The sequence below is a fragment of the Sceloporus undulatus genome, chromosome 1, assembly GCF_019175285.1.
Source record: "Sceloporus undulatus isolate JIND9_A2432 ecotype Alabama chromosome 1, SceUnd_v1.1, whole genome shotgun sequence".
Classification (NCBI taxonomy): domain Eukaryota; kingdom Metazoa; phylum Chordata; class Lepidosauria; order Squamata; family Phrynosomatidae; genus Sceloporus; species Sceloporus undulatus.
The window spans coordinates 285,790,994-285,805,207 of record NC_056522.1 but is presented as its reverse complement, the minus strand read 5'-3'; the positions used below and the strand labels follow the sequence as shown (position 1 = coordinate 285,805,207).

General features: G+C 40.1%; 1 protein-coding gene across 1 annotated transcript in view; it reads right to left on the bottom strand.

Annotated features, from left to right (window-relative positions):
• Positions 1–14,214, bottom strand: part of DCDC1 (doublecortin domain containing 1) — a 368,535-nt gene that overhangs the window by 33,909 nt on the left and 320,412 nt on the right. The window contains exons 25-26 of the mRNA XM_042459567.1: positions 11,640–11,775; positions 8,604–8,763 (exon numbers count right to left, since the gene is read on the bottom strand). Coding sequence (XP_042315501.1) covers positions 8,604–8,763; positions 11,640–11,775 — 296 coding nt within the window. The remainder of the gene's footprint in view (positions 1–8,603; positions 8,764–11,639; positions 11,776–14,214) is intronic.

Below are 14,214 nucleotides of genomic sequence, written 5' to 3'. Positions count from 1 at the left end.
CCCCTCCCTTCCTGTGCTCTGAACTGAATCAACAACAAGGTCCCATTTGCAGCTGGTAAAAAAGACCGCTAGGAAAGACACACTAAAATCCCCAGTTCTAGAAGAACCAGGTTAAGGGGGATTTCTGCCCCCCATAATTTGTGTCGGGAAAAATTGGCACAAGTGTTATCACAACTAACATAGTATGAATGCCCCCTAAATTACCTAAGTAACATGAGAAATATAACAAATGTAACCAGAAGATATATTTTGAATCAGAACAAGTGACCTGCATCTATAAATGACCAGCTGAACTGGCCTTTTAAAAAAATCAGTAAAAAGAAACCAAGCTTTTTGAAATAAGGCTTTTCATTTTTCTCTCATCTTTTGACTGAGCACATTCCATCAGCTCTGCCATTTTGGCAGTTTTCCAGAATTATGAAATCCAGTACTTCAATTTAAAGAAAGTACTATCATTCACTTGCAAATAAAATTCTTGTTCCAATCGGTAGGTCCCAATACATTTCATGGTGTTGAGATCTTTGTTGCTTGTTGTACCCAAAACAAAAGTAAATGAAAAGGAAGGAAAGATCCAGTATAATACTCCCATGGCTAGTCAGTGAATGTCAATGAAGTAAACTTCCCAGATTTTCATCATCTGATTTAGAGGGTATTTTTAGGATGGTCTAACTTAACCTACAGCCTAGGTGGTGGACACAGAATTCATTCGAGGAGATAGTGGGTCTACTACCCCAACTTTAGTGTATTTTGACTAAATTTAGTGGGTATATTTTGGAATGGTCTGACTTAAAATATAGGCTCTGTGCCTCAAGGAATGGACTAGAGAATTTTTTTTGAAAAATCATGCAGAGTAGTATGACATATCATTTGAAAGATGTGGACAATGTAGTGATTTTTGGAACATGTTGAATTGATAATATTTGACAGATTTCAAAAATCAACTTTTCTGAAGTTTTTCTGTAAGTATATAAGCAAAGAGCTTTCCCGCACTATATAATTATACCACTTTACTACTTTAACTACCATGGCTCCATCCTATACAATCCTGGAATCTGTAGTTTCAAATTCACTTAGAATTCTCTGCAACAGAGTACTAATTCTATAGTTTGGAACCATGAAGTGGGTAATTCTACATAACTCAATGAACTACAAAAGTTAGGATTCTGTAGATTTGACTGATAGAAGTTAAGGTGGGATAAAAATGTTATAATTATTCTAAGTTTCAGTTTGTTTCCCTGCTTCTATTGTATCTTGTGTAAATGGCATGATGGAAACCGGGAGAGGATGTTTGGGACTGTCTGACTTAACATAAAGGTGGCATAAGAGGGCAGGGAGGAGTCCTTTCTTTTTTCATTTATACAGATTTTTTTCAAGTATATGGATTGGTGTGTTTGGAGAGCTATGTTCTCCGAAGGGGAGCTGAGACTGATGTGCAATATGAGGAACTTTGGGGCACCCAAACAGATAGTCCTCCTCCAAAACAAATGAAACTGAACAATCATAAATGATAGCTAATGATTCTCCCAAGCAATAGTGGGAATCATAACTAAATTAAAATGTAAGTGTTAAAGAAAATACATTGATGTGAAAATTAATGTTAGTGAATACAATGGAATAAATATCTAAGCATGAACAGAGGGCATACAGTCAGCCCTTTTTATACACAGATTTTTTTATACATGGATTCAAGCATCCACGGTTTGAAAATGTTCCAAAAAAGTATAAATTTCAAATATCAAACCTTGATTTTCCATTTTTTATAAGGGACACCATTTTGCTCTGCCATTATATTTAATGGGACTTGACCATGCATGGATTTTGTTATACACGGGAGATCTTGCAACCAAACCCCAGCGTATAACAAGGGTACACTGTAGTTTTAAATTCATAAACTTTAGATCTATACCCAATAATGGTATGGAAATGTCTATTTTATTTTAGTTACATGCCCCTTTAAACAATTCATTTCCTCTTTCAGTATCAACTGAAAGAAATATTGAAACTTGTTGAATTCAGTGCTTTTAAAGGATTGCCATTTATTTGGAGGGTTCTAGTCAATACATTTCTATTTGAAAAAAACCTTCCCACATACAGGAAACTGAGTACTCTGTAAATAGAGATTACAGGAGTATTAGGTTTTTATCAGACAGGCATTTTTTATTGCTAAAATATACAATTATAGAACAAACTGCACATTCTGTCTTGATCAGCAACTTGTGAAAGCTTAATCTAGAGAGTATATTCTAAAAGAAAATATAAGCTTTCTTTATGGCAGTTGTGAATATGAAAAACATTTAAATTGGGTCTCCTTGTAGTTTCATTAGGTTGGATTCAGAAATGTGCAGAGTGGAACTCTGGGGGCATTCACACTTACTTTTTTGTACTGAGAAGATCTCCATGGTGATGCAATCCTGGATTGATGTTCCCACTACGTTTACCGTAATCGAATCTCACGAAGGCATTTGATGTGGCCAAAGTACAACAGCCTTAGTTTCGTCAAATTTATTTATTTATTTTAGAGTATTTAAACCCCACCCTTCAGCCAAAAAGGCTCTCTAAGCAGTTTGTGGATTGTTAATTTGACAGTTCCCTGCCCTCAGGCTTAATATGTAAAAAGACATGACACAAAAAGAGAAGGGAATGGCAGTGGGGAAGGAGATCAAGTCTAGCAGATACTGCCTCTTCTTCTCTCCCTCCAAGGCCAGGGTGACTTCCAGGAAGAGTTCAGATTTAATCTGTTCAGTATTTATTTGTTTGTCTTTTTGGCTGTCCATGGTATTCTCAGAACTCTTCTCCAACACCACATCTCAAATGAGTTGATTTTCTTTCTACTGGCTTTCTTCACTGTTCAGCTGTTGCATCCATTTGTGGGGATGGGGATTATAATGCCTTGAATGATTCTAACTTTAGTGCTCAGTTGTGTATCTTTACACTTTATGATCTTGTCTAGTTCTTTTATTGCTGCCCTTCCCAATCCTAATCTTCATCTGATTTCCTGACTGCAGTCTCCATTCTAATCAATATTAGATCCAAAGTCCAGGAAATCTTTAACTATTTTCTCATTACGCAGGTTGAATTGACGTAGATCCTCTGCAGTTTTCTTTATGTTCAGCAGTAAGTCTGCCTTTGCACTTTCTTCCTTAATTTTCCTTAGTAACTGTTCCAAATCTATTATGTTTTTTGCTAGTAGTAAGATATCATCCACATATCTCATATTGTTTAAGATCCTTCATCCTATCTTCACTCCTCCTCCTTCTGAGTCTAATCATAGAATCATAGAATTGTAGAGTTGGAAGAGACAGCAAGGGCCATCCAGTCCAACCCCCTGCCATGCAGGAAATCTAATCCTGCTCTTTACATATTTTCTGCATACAAGTTGAACAGGTAGGGTGAAAGGATACAGCCTTACCTGACCTCTTTGCCAACTGGGAACCATTCTGTTTCTCCATATTCTGTTCTAACAGTAACCTTTTGTCCTAAGTACAGATTTCTCATCAGGACTACCATATATATAGTTATGAATACTATCTATATTATTCTTTCTAACATGAATACTTCTCCACTAGTGTGTCATGCACTGGGATACTCTCAGCATCACCCTGCAGTATTACTATAGAGAACAGCAATAATGGCTGGTCTATAATTTGTAAATGACTGTTTCTAATACTAGCTGGTTTTCAACCTTTCAGAAAACAACAGTGCCACCTATTGCATAGATGACTAAACGCAGTTTGCTTTTAAATTTCCCGTTTCAAACACCCTCATTTCCAGCTGCAGTCCTCTTCCATTAAGGCTTTCACATGAAAACAATAGTTTTAAGAAACTGGCAGTGAAATGGCAGTGTGATAACCTATAATTACCTACAAGTACATACATTATGTTCCCCCCCCCCCTTTCCAATTATAATCGCTGGTCAAACAGATTTTGCTGGCTTTGGGGTTCCTTATAGGCAACAATAGCTATTATCATGCCAACTGCTATTCTTCCATATATCTATGTTTTGACAAGACTGTACGCACAAACTGTAATGCCAACTTTTTACAATGGCATGAAAATAGATTGGATGCTGAATAGAAATTGATACTTTATTTCAAAAAATTATATTTATTTGGTAAAATATTTTATAGAGAAATGCATCAGAAAAGCCTACAAAAACATGGGCCACAGTTAATGTGCCCCCGAACAGACAGGCCATAAAGCTGCTTCAGGTACCACTTTGGAGGTATGCTGTTTAAATGAGGAATGCATCCTAATAGGCCAGAAGCCACGCCAAAGCCATGCTCCAGTCCTAAGGACTGCAGTGCAGCTTTGGTGCAGCTTCTGGCCTCTTCTGTTGTGTGTGTCATTTAAACACTATACCTCCAAAGTTTCCCGAAACAGCTTTATTTTGGCCTGTCAGTGGGAGAACAACATGTAGAAGGGTCTTGAAGTCTACCACTGGCAGAAGCATAGTAGCGTGGTAGCGCAGTGTGCATAGGTTCACGTTGAAGCTTGGCACCAGGAAGGCTACCTGAGAAGCAATAAGAAGCTGTCTGCATGCAAGAGAAATTCCTCTCTACCTGCAGAAGCTGATAAAGGAGACTCGAGGCAGATGTCTCATAATGAGACATTTTAATCTTCAGTTGCTCTATGTACAAGCTTGTCTTCTCTGACAAAGGTACTTGCATAACACCATCAACCCACACTGTACAATCAGGCTCCACCCTTATATACACTTGTGCCATGTGGCCACTTAGTCCAACCTCTTCCTGGTGTGTCACCTTAAACCCAGTCCCCCAGGCAGGGTGACTCAGTGCTTTTGCAGCACTTTGCAGTACTTTCCAGCTCATGATGACATCACTGTGACAGCACATCCTGTGACTCAGCACAGCTCAAATGCTTAATCATCATATTTGCAGGTGACCTATAGTTACCCTGTCACCTTTCACCCACATCTGGACATTTTCCCTCTGGATCATATTCCAACATGCCTGTGGGACTTTTTATAGATATAGTAGAGGCTGCCCAAATAACGTACCTCTCAACCACCTGCGGGGCTTCTCTTCAATAGTAGAAACAGTGAAATAGTGGAAATTTCTTTTCAACCCCATCCTAAATTTGCATCCCACCAGCAGACATTGGAGTTAGGATTACTCTGTCAGTCTTGATGGTTGCACAGGACTCTACTAGATTGTGGTGTCACTAGATTGTGGTGTTCTTTGACTATGAGCAGTACTCTTTTGGTATGTAAAACTTTACTATTAAATATGTTGATCATAAGAATAAGTAATTAAAATGGGTGAAAATTTATAACATTGGGCATTATCCAGTGAAGCCTAAGCACTTTTAAGTCCTACTAAGCTAGAGGCTAAGAAATTTGATAGAAATTGCAGCTTCTGTGCTTTTCCAAAAGCCCAGTGTGAAGGTTGAGAGACCCTCAGGAATAGCATAGACTGTGGACTAAGGAGGTGCAGCTAGAGACTGGAGGTGGAAGAAATCACAGACCATTCCTCTTCCAGACAAAAGTGCCAGCTGACCAAACTAAGGATGCATCCAGAGTGATAGAAAAGTTCAAGATCTTGTTTCTCTTCTTTCCAATGTTATATGCTGAGTTAAAATAAACTGACCTAGGGAACTGGTATAAACAGTCTCTAATGCTGGGACATGACAGAAAATACTCTGGGATTAACAAAACCTGTATGGATCTCCAAAATAAAATCAGACAGAACAGGAACAAAACCCGGGATTTTCTTTCTTTTCTTTTTTTAAAATCAGTCTGGATGTGTCCTGAAGTTTGTCTGCATCTAAAGAATTGATTTTAAATTTTATTTCATGAGAACAACATGACTTAAAATGCTTTGCTGACCAACCTGGGAAATAGTGAGACCAGCCCAAAGATATTGGGTTGAAAATTGAGTCACTTTATTATCTATCCTATGTATTATTTCTTCTTGAACAAAGTGGGGAGTAGACTAATGTGGGAGCAGCTGTGGGAGGTGGTCTTTCCCTCAGACATCTTACTCAGCTTCCCTGGGCAATAACCTGAGCCCCAAGGAGAACCCAAAAGCTGGGTTACTCCTCAGGTAGCTCATATCAGAAACACCAACTTGAAAATCTCTCCCACCAGTCATTGAACTTAAAGAGAGGGCTTGTCCTTCAGGACAGCCTCAAGGGAAATCTCATTCCCCACCTCCCTGGTCAGAGAACCTAAAGAAGCAGTTCTAGAACCCTTTCCTTCACCAAAGGGGGTGCCAGAGGTGCTCACTGAAATGCAAAATCTCCCCCCCCCCCTCTACTTGCCAAGTGACTACCTATTTAGACACCACCCTTGCCAATTGTCCAGTTACATCTGTGACAACGTGGTGTAGGGAAAAAGCTAGTGGAAAAGGGAAAAAATCTTACCTGATCCAATAGTGACCAAGATACTTCACACTGTGTCAGAGGTGGGAGGGTGGGTCAAATGCCTCCATCAAAGAGAAAGAGACAGGAGTTGGCAAGGCCCAAAATTGCCTTTGGTCCTGTCCTCTACTTGCCACGGTATGCATGCCACAATAGAAGTTTAAGTTTGGCCTCCCTTTCCAAAAATGCCAGCAAAGCATGCTTCCTACTCCAAATGGATGTGCCAGATGCGTTTTTTTTAATTTAATTTAATGTCAGGGCGGAAGCTGCAAAGACCTTCATCACCTTGATGATTGGATTATCCAGAATTAGTCCCTTTCCATTTTCCTTTCTAAAAGAATAACCTGAAGAACAGTTTAGCAACCATTCCCATGAACTTAGTTTTTTGTGATTTTTTTCGGGCTATGTGACCATGTTCTAGAAGAGTTTATTCCTGATGTTTCGACAGCATCTGTGGTTGGCATCTTCATGAGAATGCTGGAGTGGAAGAAAGTTGGGTATATAAAGATGTGCTTTCCTGGTCTGGAGTTTTTCTTGTCTCCAGGTGTCTTGGAACAGTTTCTTCGCGTAGAGATTTCCAATGTGAAGTCGAAGGCTTTCATGGCTGGCATCCATAGTTTTTTGTGGGTTTTTGCTATGTGGCCATGATCTAGAAGAGTTTATTCCTGATGTTTCACCAGAATCTGTGGCTGACTACAAAGTTTTTGGCTTCTTATCCTCTTTGCTTTACCCATGTTTTCAAATAGAAAGTTTCAAATCAAGCAGAAGGAAAGTTAGTAAAAGAACTCCTTCAAACAAGGTAGGCAAACTTCTGGCTCAGTCCCCATCCCACCCCCATCCAAGAAATCCCCATGATTCTTCCAACAGAGCCTTGTACATAAAACATGCATTTAGAACTGAAGAATTCTACATCAGAAATTTGTTATGGCCACCTGACAGTCAGGGCTGTTCAACAGTGGAACAAACTCCCTCGGAGTTTAGTGGAGTCTCCTTCCTTAGAGGTCTTTAAACAGAGGCTGGATGGCCATCTGTTGGGGATGCTTTGATTCAGATTTCCTGCATGGCAGGGGGTTGGACAGGATGGCCCTTACGGTCTCTTCCAACTCTATGATTATATGATACCAGAACAAACCACAAGATTCCATAGGATGCAGCCATGGCATAAAAAAATTACAGCTATTTTACCTTTTTTCCTCCCCTTACAAGATTTTCTATGGTTAAAAAGAAAGAAAGAAGAAAGTGTAGGAAGACATGGATGACAGGTTGAACCTGGCAGCATTTACACCTCTCACAAATATCCGTGAACAGGGTGGTATAATTGCACAATGAAAGCTCTGCCTTGAAGCAAACACTATTTAGAGAAGGTGTGTGTGTGTGTGTGTGTGTGTGTGTGTGTGTGTGTGAGAGAGAGAGAGAGAGAGAGAGAGCGGAGTGATTTTATTTACCTTATTGTGAAAATATTAGGAATCATAAATTCCATGTCTACAGACTCCATAGGAAAACATGGAATCTAGGCTATATGCAGCCCACAGGGCATCTTTTATTACCTCTACACTCCTTCTTGACCACCCCTACACTTTGTTTTGCATACTCGTACCCAAGCTTTCCCAAAATTAGAAGTAGATTTCAGACCACTTATGGGGAGTTTTTTGGGGGGCTGGTGTGACTTGTGGTAGCTTACAAGTACCAAAAATTGGACATCAGACCTCTGCTGCTTGCTGACACCTGATCAACTGCCAGTCACACAGATCCACCAGCACATCCAAACCAACCGTTGTCCATCCCAGCTTCAAACTACACCCCAGTGTGCTAATATCCTATACCTTCTTTGGAGGTCTTTAAACTGAGGCTGGATGGCCATGCCAGGGATGCTTTGATTGTGAGTTCCAGCATGGCAGGGGGTTGGACTGGATGGCCCTTGTGGTCTCTTCCAACTCTATGATTTCATGATTCTATGACCACCATACCAAAGAAGAGAATGCTAATTTTTAAAAACCAATTTCTTCCCATTATTCATACATGGGAAGCAGAAGATTTTTTTTAAAAAAAAATTGAATATAAAGAGGTAATTATTTGGAACAATGCCTTGTGTCTTCTTCATAACTGTTGCAACCTAAACATTCCATAAATGGAACATTTATAGCAAAATTTCTGCCCCTGCAAAAGAAAAACTGTCGTTACACATACACACAGCAGCTGTTGGATGGTCATTTTGGATTACTTACAGACACTTATCTGTGTTGTCCTTTATTTTCTCTGTACTTTCTTCAGCTTGTTTTTCATCTGGCTCTTCAACAACTTTTTTCCTTTCAAAGTCCACTGTAGCTATTCCCACAGAAAGCTTAGCTCCAATAGCAATGTCCTTCTTGACTTCTAAAGCTAAATCTGGAGAAATGTGTGCAAGGAAGTTTGCCCTTAGAGAAGCTTCAGAAGAGATTGTGCCTACCTATATCCACCAATATGCTGTAAGGTGAGATCTGTTCTTCATGTTTATATGCCCCTGCAGATAGATTTCTGGCAGGGCCTGCAGATGAAAGCAGTTAAAACTAACAGCTAACAAAAGCTAAAAACAGGAATTTTTCCCCTTACATGGCTTGGACTCATATATCCATCAATTCTTCATTTCCCATTTGGTATTGGGATGCAAACACTGATTCTGATTCCTCAAACTATCCAATACCTAACATGTAAGGGCAAAATTAATTTGCACTGAGTCTGTTCTTTGTACAGTACTTGAACTCCACCTGTTCTTGCTGTGTCAGGGAGTGGAGTTCAAGTGCAAATAACACACTTAGTGCAAATTAATTTTGCCCTTACATATGACTTGCCCATGGTAACCCAGTGGATTTCATGGCCAAAGCTGGGAATCAAACTCTCATCTCCAGGGTCATAGTGCAGCACTCAAACCATTATGTCATGCTGGCTCTCACTCCCTGACACACACACAACAAATTCTCAAGCCACCAAATTTGTCATAAGCCAAACACCTTCATGCTTATCCCAGCTTTAGGGTTAGCATCACATTGGTGAATTATGATGGGTAATGGATGGACAACCAGTGTAGTGTAGTGGTTTGAGCACTGGACTATGACTCTGAAAACTAAGGTTTGAAGTCTGGCTTTGCCATGTAAACCCACTGGGTGGCCCTGGGCAACTCACAGTCTTTCGGCCTCAGAGGATGGCAATGGCAAACCCTTTCTGAAGAATCTTACCAAGAAAACCCCATGATAGATTCACCTGAGGCACATATAAGTAGGAAATTATTTGAAGACAGTCTAACAAGTTGAACTGATGTCATCACAACTCACTTTTTTGGTCAGTGCAGAGAATAAGATTCTCTCCTGACTGTGCAGTGACCAAAAACACCCCAAAAATTCACTTTTTCTCAGCTGTGACCCCACCCCAAACCTGGCCTTTACTGGTCTAGTCAGAGCAGAGGGAACAGCAGACATGCATCCAGCTAGTTTCCTAGAATTGGACACAGATCAATGACATCATGCTCAGAGCTCTCTGGAGAATTTGCCGAGGTCTTTGTGGTTGCCTGTCATTGGGCCTCCAGCTGTAGGAAGAAAGCTGGACACTTGTCACCTGTGCTCCCTATTCTCCATCAAACAGGAAATGGTAGAATTTCTGGGAGGCTGCAGCTGAGAAAATGTTTACGAAGTTGGATGGGAAACTATCCTGTCCAACCCTGATGCAAGACTGAAACCATAGTTTTAAATTTTGAATCTGAAAGTTATATATATTTCATACACACCTGGATTGACAGCTAAGACTGCATCTTCACTGCATAAATAATCCAATTTGACACCATTTTAACTGCCCTGGCTCAATGCTGTGGAATTCTGGGATTTGTAATCTTGTGAGATATTTAGACTTTTTTGACAGAGCACTCTGGCGTCACAACAAATTACAGTTCCCAGAATTCCCTAGCATTGTGGCAGGGCAGTTAAGGTGGTATCAAACTGGATTATTTCTGCAGTATGGGTGCAGCCTAAAACTGTTTCCTTCAGCTGCTACTCTTTTCTTTTCTTTTATTATTTTATTATATTTTTCTTGGCAACAATAACATTCTTATGTAGAAATGCTTATAACACCTTAAAATATGAGGTGCACTCCAGCCAAAGTTAAGTAACTCTGAGTTCTAACGTTTTCCCTGGAACATCTTTAAACTTGATATGCTTATACTAATGGTATAATTTTTATTTGTATTTCCCCACCTCTCCCTGTGGATCGAGGCGGGGTTACAACCCGATAAAAACATACAATACAATTGATAAAATCCAATACAGTACATCATCTCAATAATAAAAATCAGATAAAAACTAATTTGTTATACAATGGACCCTTGTTATATGCTGGGGTTTGGTTCCAAGATCCCCTGTGCATAACAAAATTCGTGGATGCTCAAGTCCCATTAAATATAATGACATAACAAATTGGTGTCCTTTATAAAAAATGGAAAATCAAGGTTTGATATTTGAATTTTATACTTTTTTGGAACATTTTCAAACCGTGGATGCTTGAATCTGTGTATAAGAAATCCATGTATAAGAAGGGCCAACTGTAGTACAGTTTTACAATAGTAGAATTGCACAGAATCATCATTAAGGGTTGAAGGACGGATACTAATCAGGGTCAGGTGGATAGGCCTGCTGAAAGAGCTCCATCTTAACTGCCTTCTTAAAACGTCCAACGTGATGATAAGACAGATCTTTTCCAGCAGGCCATTCCACAATCTAGGGGCAGCGGCAGTAAAGGTTCTTTGGGAAGTCGTGGTCAATCTAGTCATTTGTATGTCCAATAGATTCTTCCCAGATGTTCTTCCCAGATGTAGGGAGAGGCATTCCTGCAAGTAACTCGGGCCCAAGTCATATAGGGATTTAAAGGTAATAACCAACATCTTGTACTGTGCCTGGAAGCTGGTCTGCAGCCAGTGAAGTGATTTTAATACAGGTGTTATATGGTCAAACCTGGGAGTAGAATGAGAAAGAATATACAGCATATGCTGAAAGCCATGCCAGAAAAGCCTGTTGCACGCCCTGGAAGAACTAATGGGGCGCATGTCTGTGGCGTGTGCACGCTGCCGCACTACTGCACACCACGGGCACAAGCCCCATTACTTCCACTGTATATTCTGCAGGACAATGGTATTCAGTGGGAGAACTGAAGCCCCTGCACTCTTATGCATATGACACAAATTGTTATTCACATACACTAAAAAAATAAAATAAAAATAGTATAGACAGAAATCTGCTCACTTTTTGTGTTCCTCATGACACAATAGGCACGAATCGCAGTTACATCAGATGCCAAGTTATTAAGCTGGAGACGCTTCTTATTCTGGGCCACAGTCCACTGTGGATCAATCCATTGTTCTCCACATGAAACATAAATCTGTTACAAAATGATAAATTTATTTGTTTCACCTTCACGTTGGAATTGTATTTTATTTTTACTTTATATAATTATATATAAAATATATTTGTTATATATCCTACTTTCTCATTACATGGGCCCTAAAGTGGTTTACAACAAGGTTAAAACAAGATACAGCTTTTAAAAAGATTATATAAATGTTTTTTAAAAAAAACAATGAAATATATTAGCATATTAAGACATGACTAACTTAAAATAGTATAAAATCATTTAAAACCGTAATAATATGGACAAAAATATAGCATGCATGCACACACACACACACACGTTAAAAGATCCCCCAGCACAAGAAGTCACCAACTAATTCTCGAAATAAAAAGGTCTTTATCTGCAAACAAAGAAGAGCAGAGACATGAAATACCAAATGTTTAATTATTTAAAAGCTATACTCTAGTTTAAAGTGTGTGTTATAATGCTACACAAACCCACACCTTTAATCACAGAGGGGCTGTTCAGACAGATCCACTCCTGTTTCAGACAGATTGGGGCCATGGCAACCACACGCCGCTGCCCTGATCTAACTTTTCAAGGGTGCAAAAAGGAGATGCAAAAAGTGGCTCCTTTTTGCACTCTGGAAAGAGTGCCATAGCCACTTTGCCATGGCTTGGCAGTGCCCTTTTGGTGCTGTGTCATATGGACACAGCACCAGAGGAGCACCATGATGGCTCGCACCATGTGGAGTAGCACACGACATCATAGTGCCCTGGGTGGCAGAGTCAGGGTGTGCGTCATGTGAATGCGACATCCCAACTCTGCTCCCAGGCTGGCCTTGATGGCCAGTCTGAACAGGGCTGTAGTCACCCAATTTGGTATGTTACCTACTGGAACTAAAATAAAAATCCTATTCTTGAGAAAGAATTAGGACCTGTTCTGTCATCTACTTATCTCACAAATACACACTTCAGTTGTTTGTATCTTTGACTCTAAAATTGATATTTTAAACCATTTTTGACCCAACCCAATATTTAGGCTGATATAGGTGTGGTGTAGTGATTTGAGCATTGACCTAGGACACTGGGAGACCAGGGTTAAAGCCCCCACTCAGCCATGGAAATCCACTGGCTGAATTTGTGCAGGTCATAGCCCCCAAGTCTCAGAGGATGGCAATGGCAAGCCCCCTCTAAATAAACTTGCCAAGAAATCCTGTGATAAATTTGCCTTAGGGTTGCCATACGCTGGAAATGACTTGAAGGCAAACAACACCACAGAAAATTCAAATATTTTCATGCAAGATAGGACCAACTACCAATCTTCGGCCTTTTCATCCCCCCCCCCCCCGATTTTTTAAAGAAGAAAGTTGATGCATTTGATCCATTTGGCATGACATTTGGTGTGAAACAAATTTTAAGGACTGTAAATGCTATAACCGAAATGACCATTTCCTTCAAATCTTGTAGATCAAGCTGGGCAAGGCCAGGTAAAAGTCTTTGCTTTTTATAAACCACACATAGGTGTTTATCACACTGAGGTTTTTGCAGCTCAGATCCAGGGTGACTCCTGGTTCAGCTATGCGAATTCATGTTATAACATGAATGTTTTATCATACCTGGTTGCCCTTCCGTTGCCCTTCCGATTTGAGGGGGAATCGAATCCAAGGCAAGTCACGTGATGCAGATTCAAGCAAAGCGGAGTGAGTGCATATTGTATTACCACACCGGTGCATACCATGCAGATTCAACAATTCAAATTGGCACCCTTGTGCATGCTCATTGGTTGTCTGAACACATCGTGACCTTGTACGTTTCCAGGGTGAAAAGGGGCGCAAGTTCTTCTTACCTGTTTCACGTAATTGCGTGATTGCATGAATATTTGCCTCATGAATATTTCTGTGTCTTCTTTATCCCCTTTTTTATTTTCCCTTCCATTTCAGCAATTTCAATACACACAAAGATAGACAGACAGACAGACAGACAGACAGACAGACAGACAGACAGACGTATCTGTGTATTCATATTCACACACATATAAAAAATGTGTTGCCCTGAAAGTTGCCCTGAAAATGAAAGGACCACCGAAAGGAAATGGTGGGAAGATGCAGCGCTGCATCATGGGAAATTTGCAACCCAGGGGGTCTGCGGTGGTGTACCAGAGCAGAAGCAAAGTTGCATTCAACACCAGACCAATTCAGAGTGAAATTGAAGTGGGCTTGAAAGCGAATTCTGTGAATTCACTTTTTTCTGAATTCATCAAAATGAGGAGTCACTTTGGATTCACTGCAGAAGCGCCACGGAAGGAGTTCCCATAGAAAGGAATCGCGTCTGATAAAACATTCACGTTATAACGTGTATTCGCATCGTTGGACCCGCAGTCACCCCAGAACTGAGATGCAAAAAGCTGCAAAAAGCTCTGTGTGATAAGGCTCATGCTCTTCCTTTTAATTCTGCACTCAGATCTGCT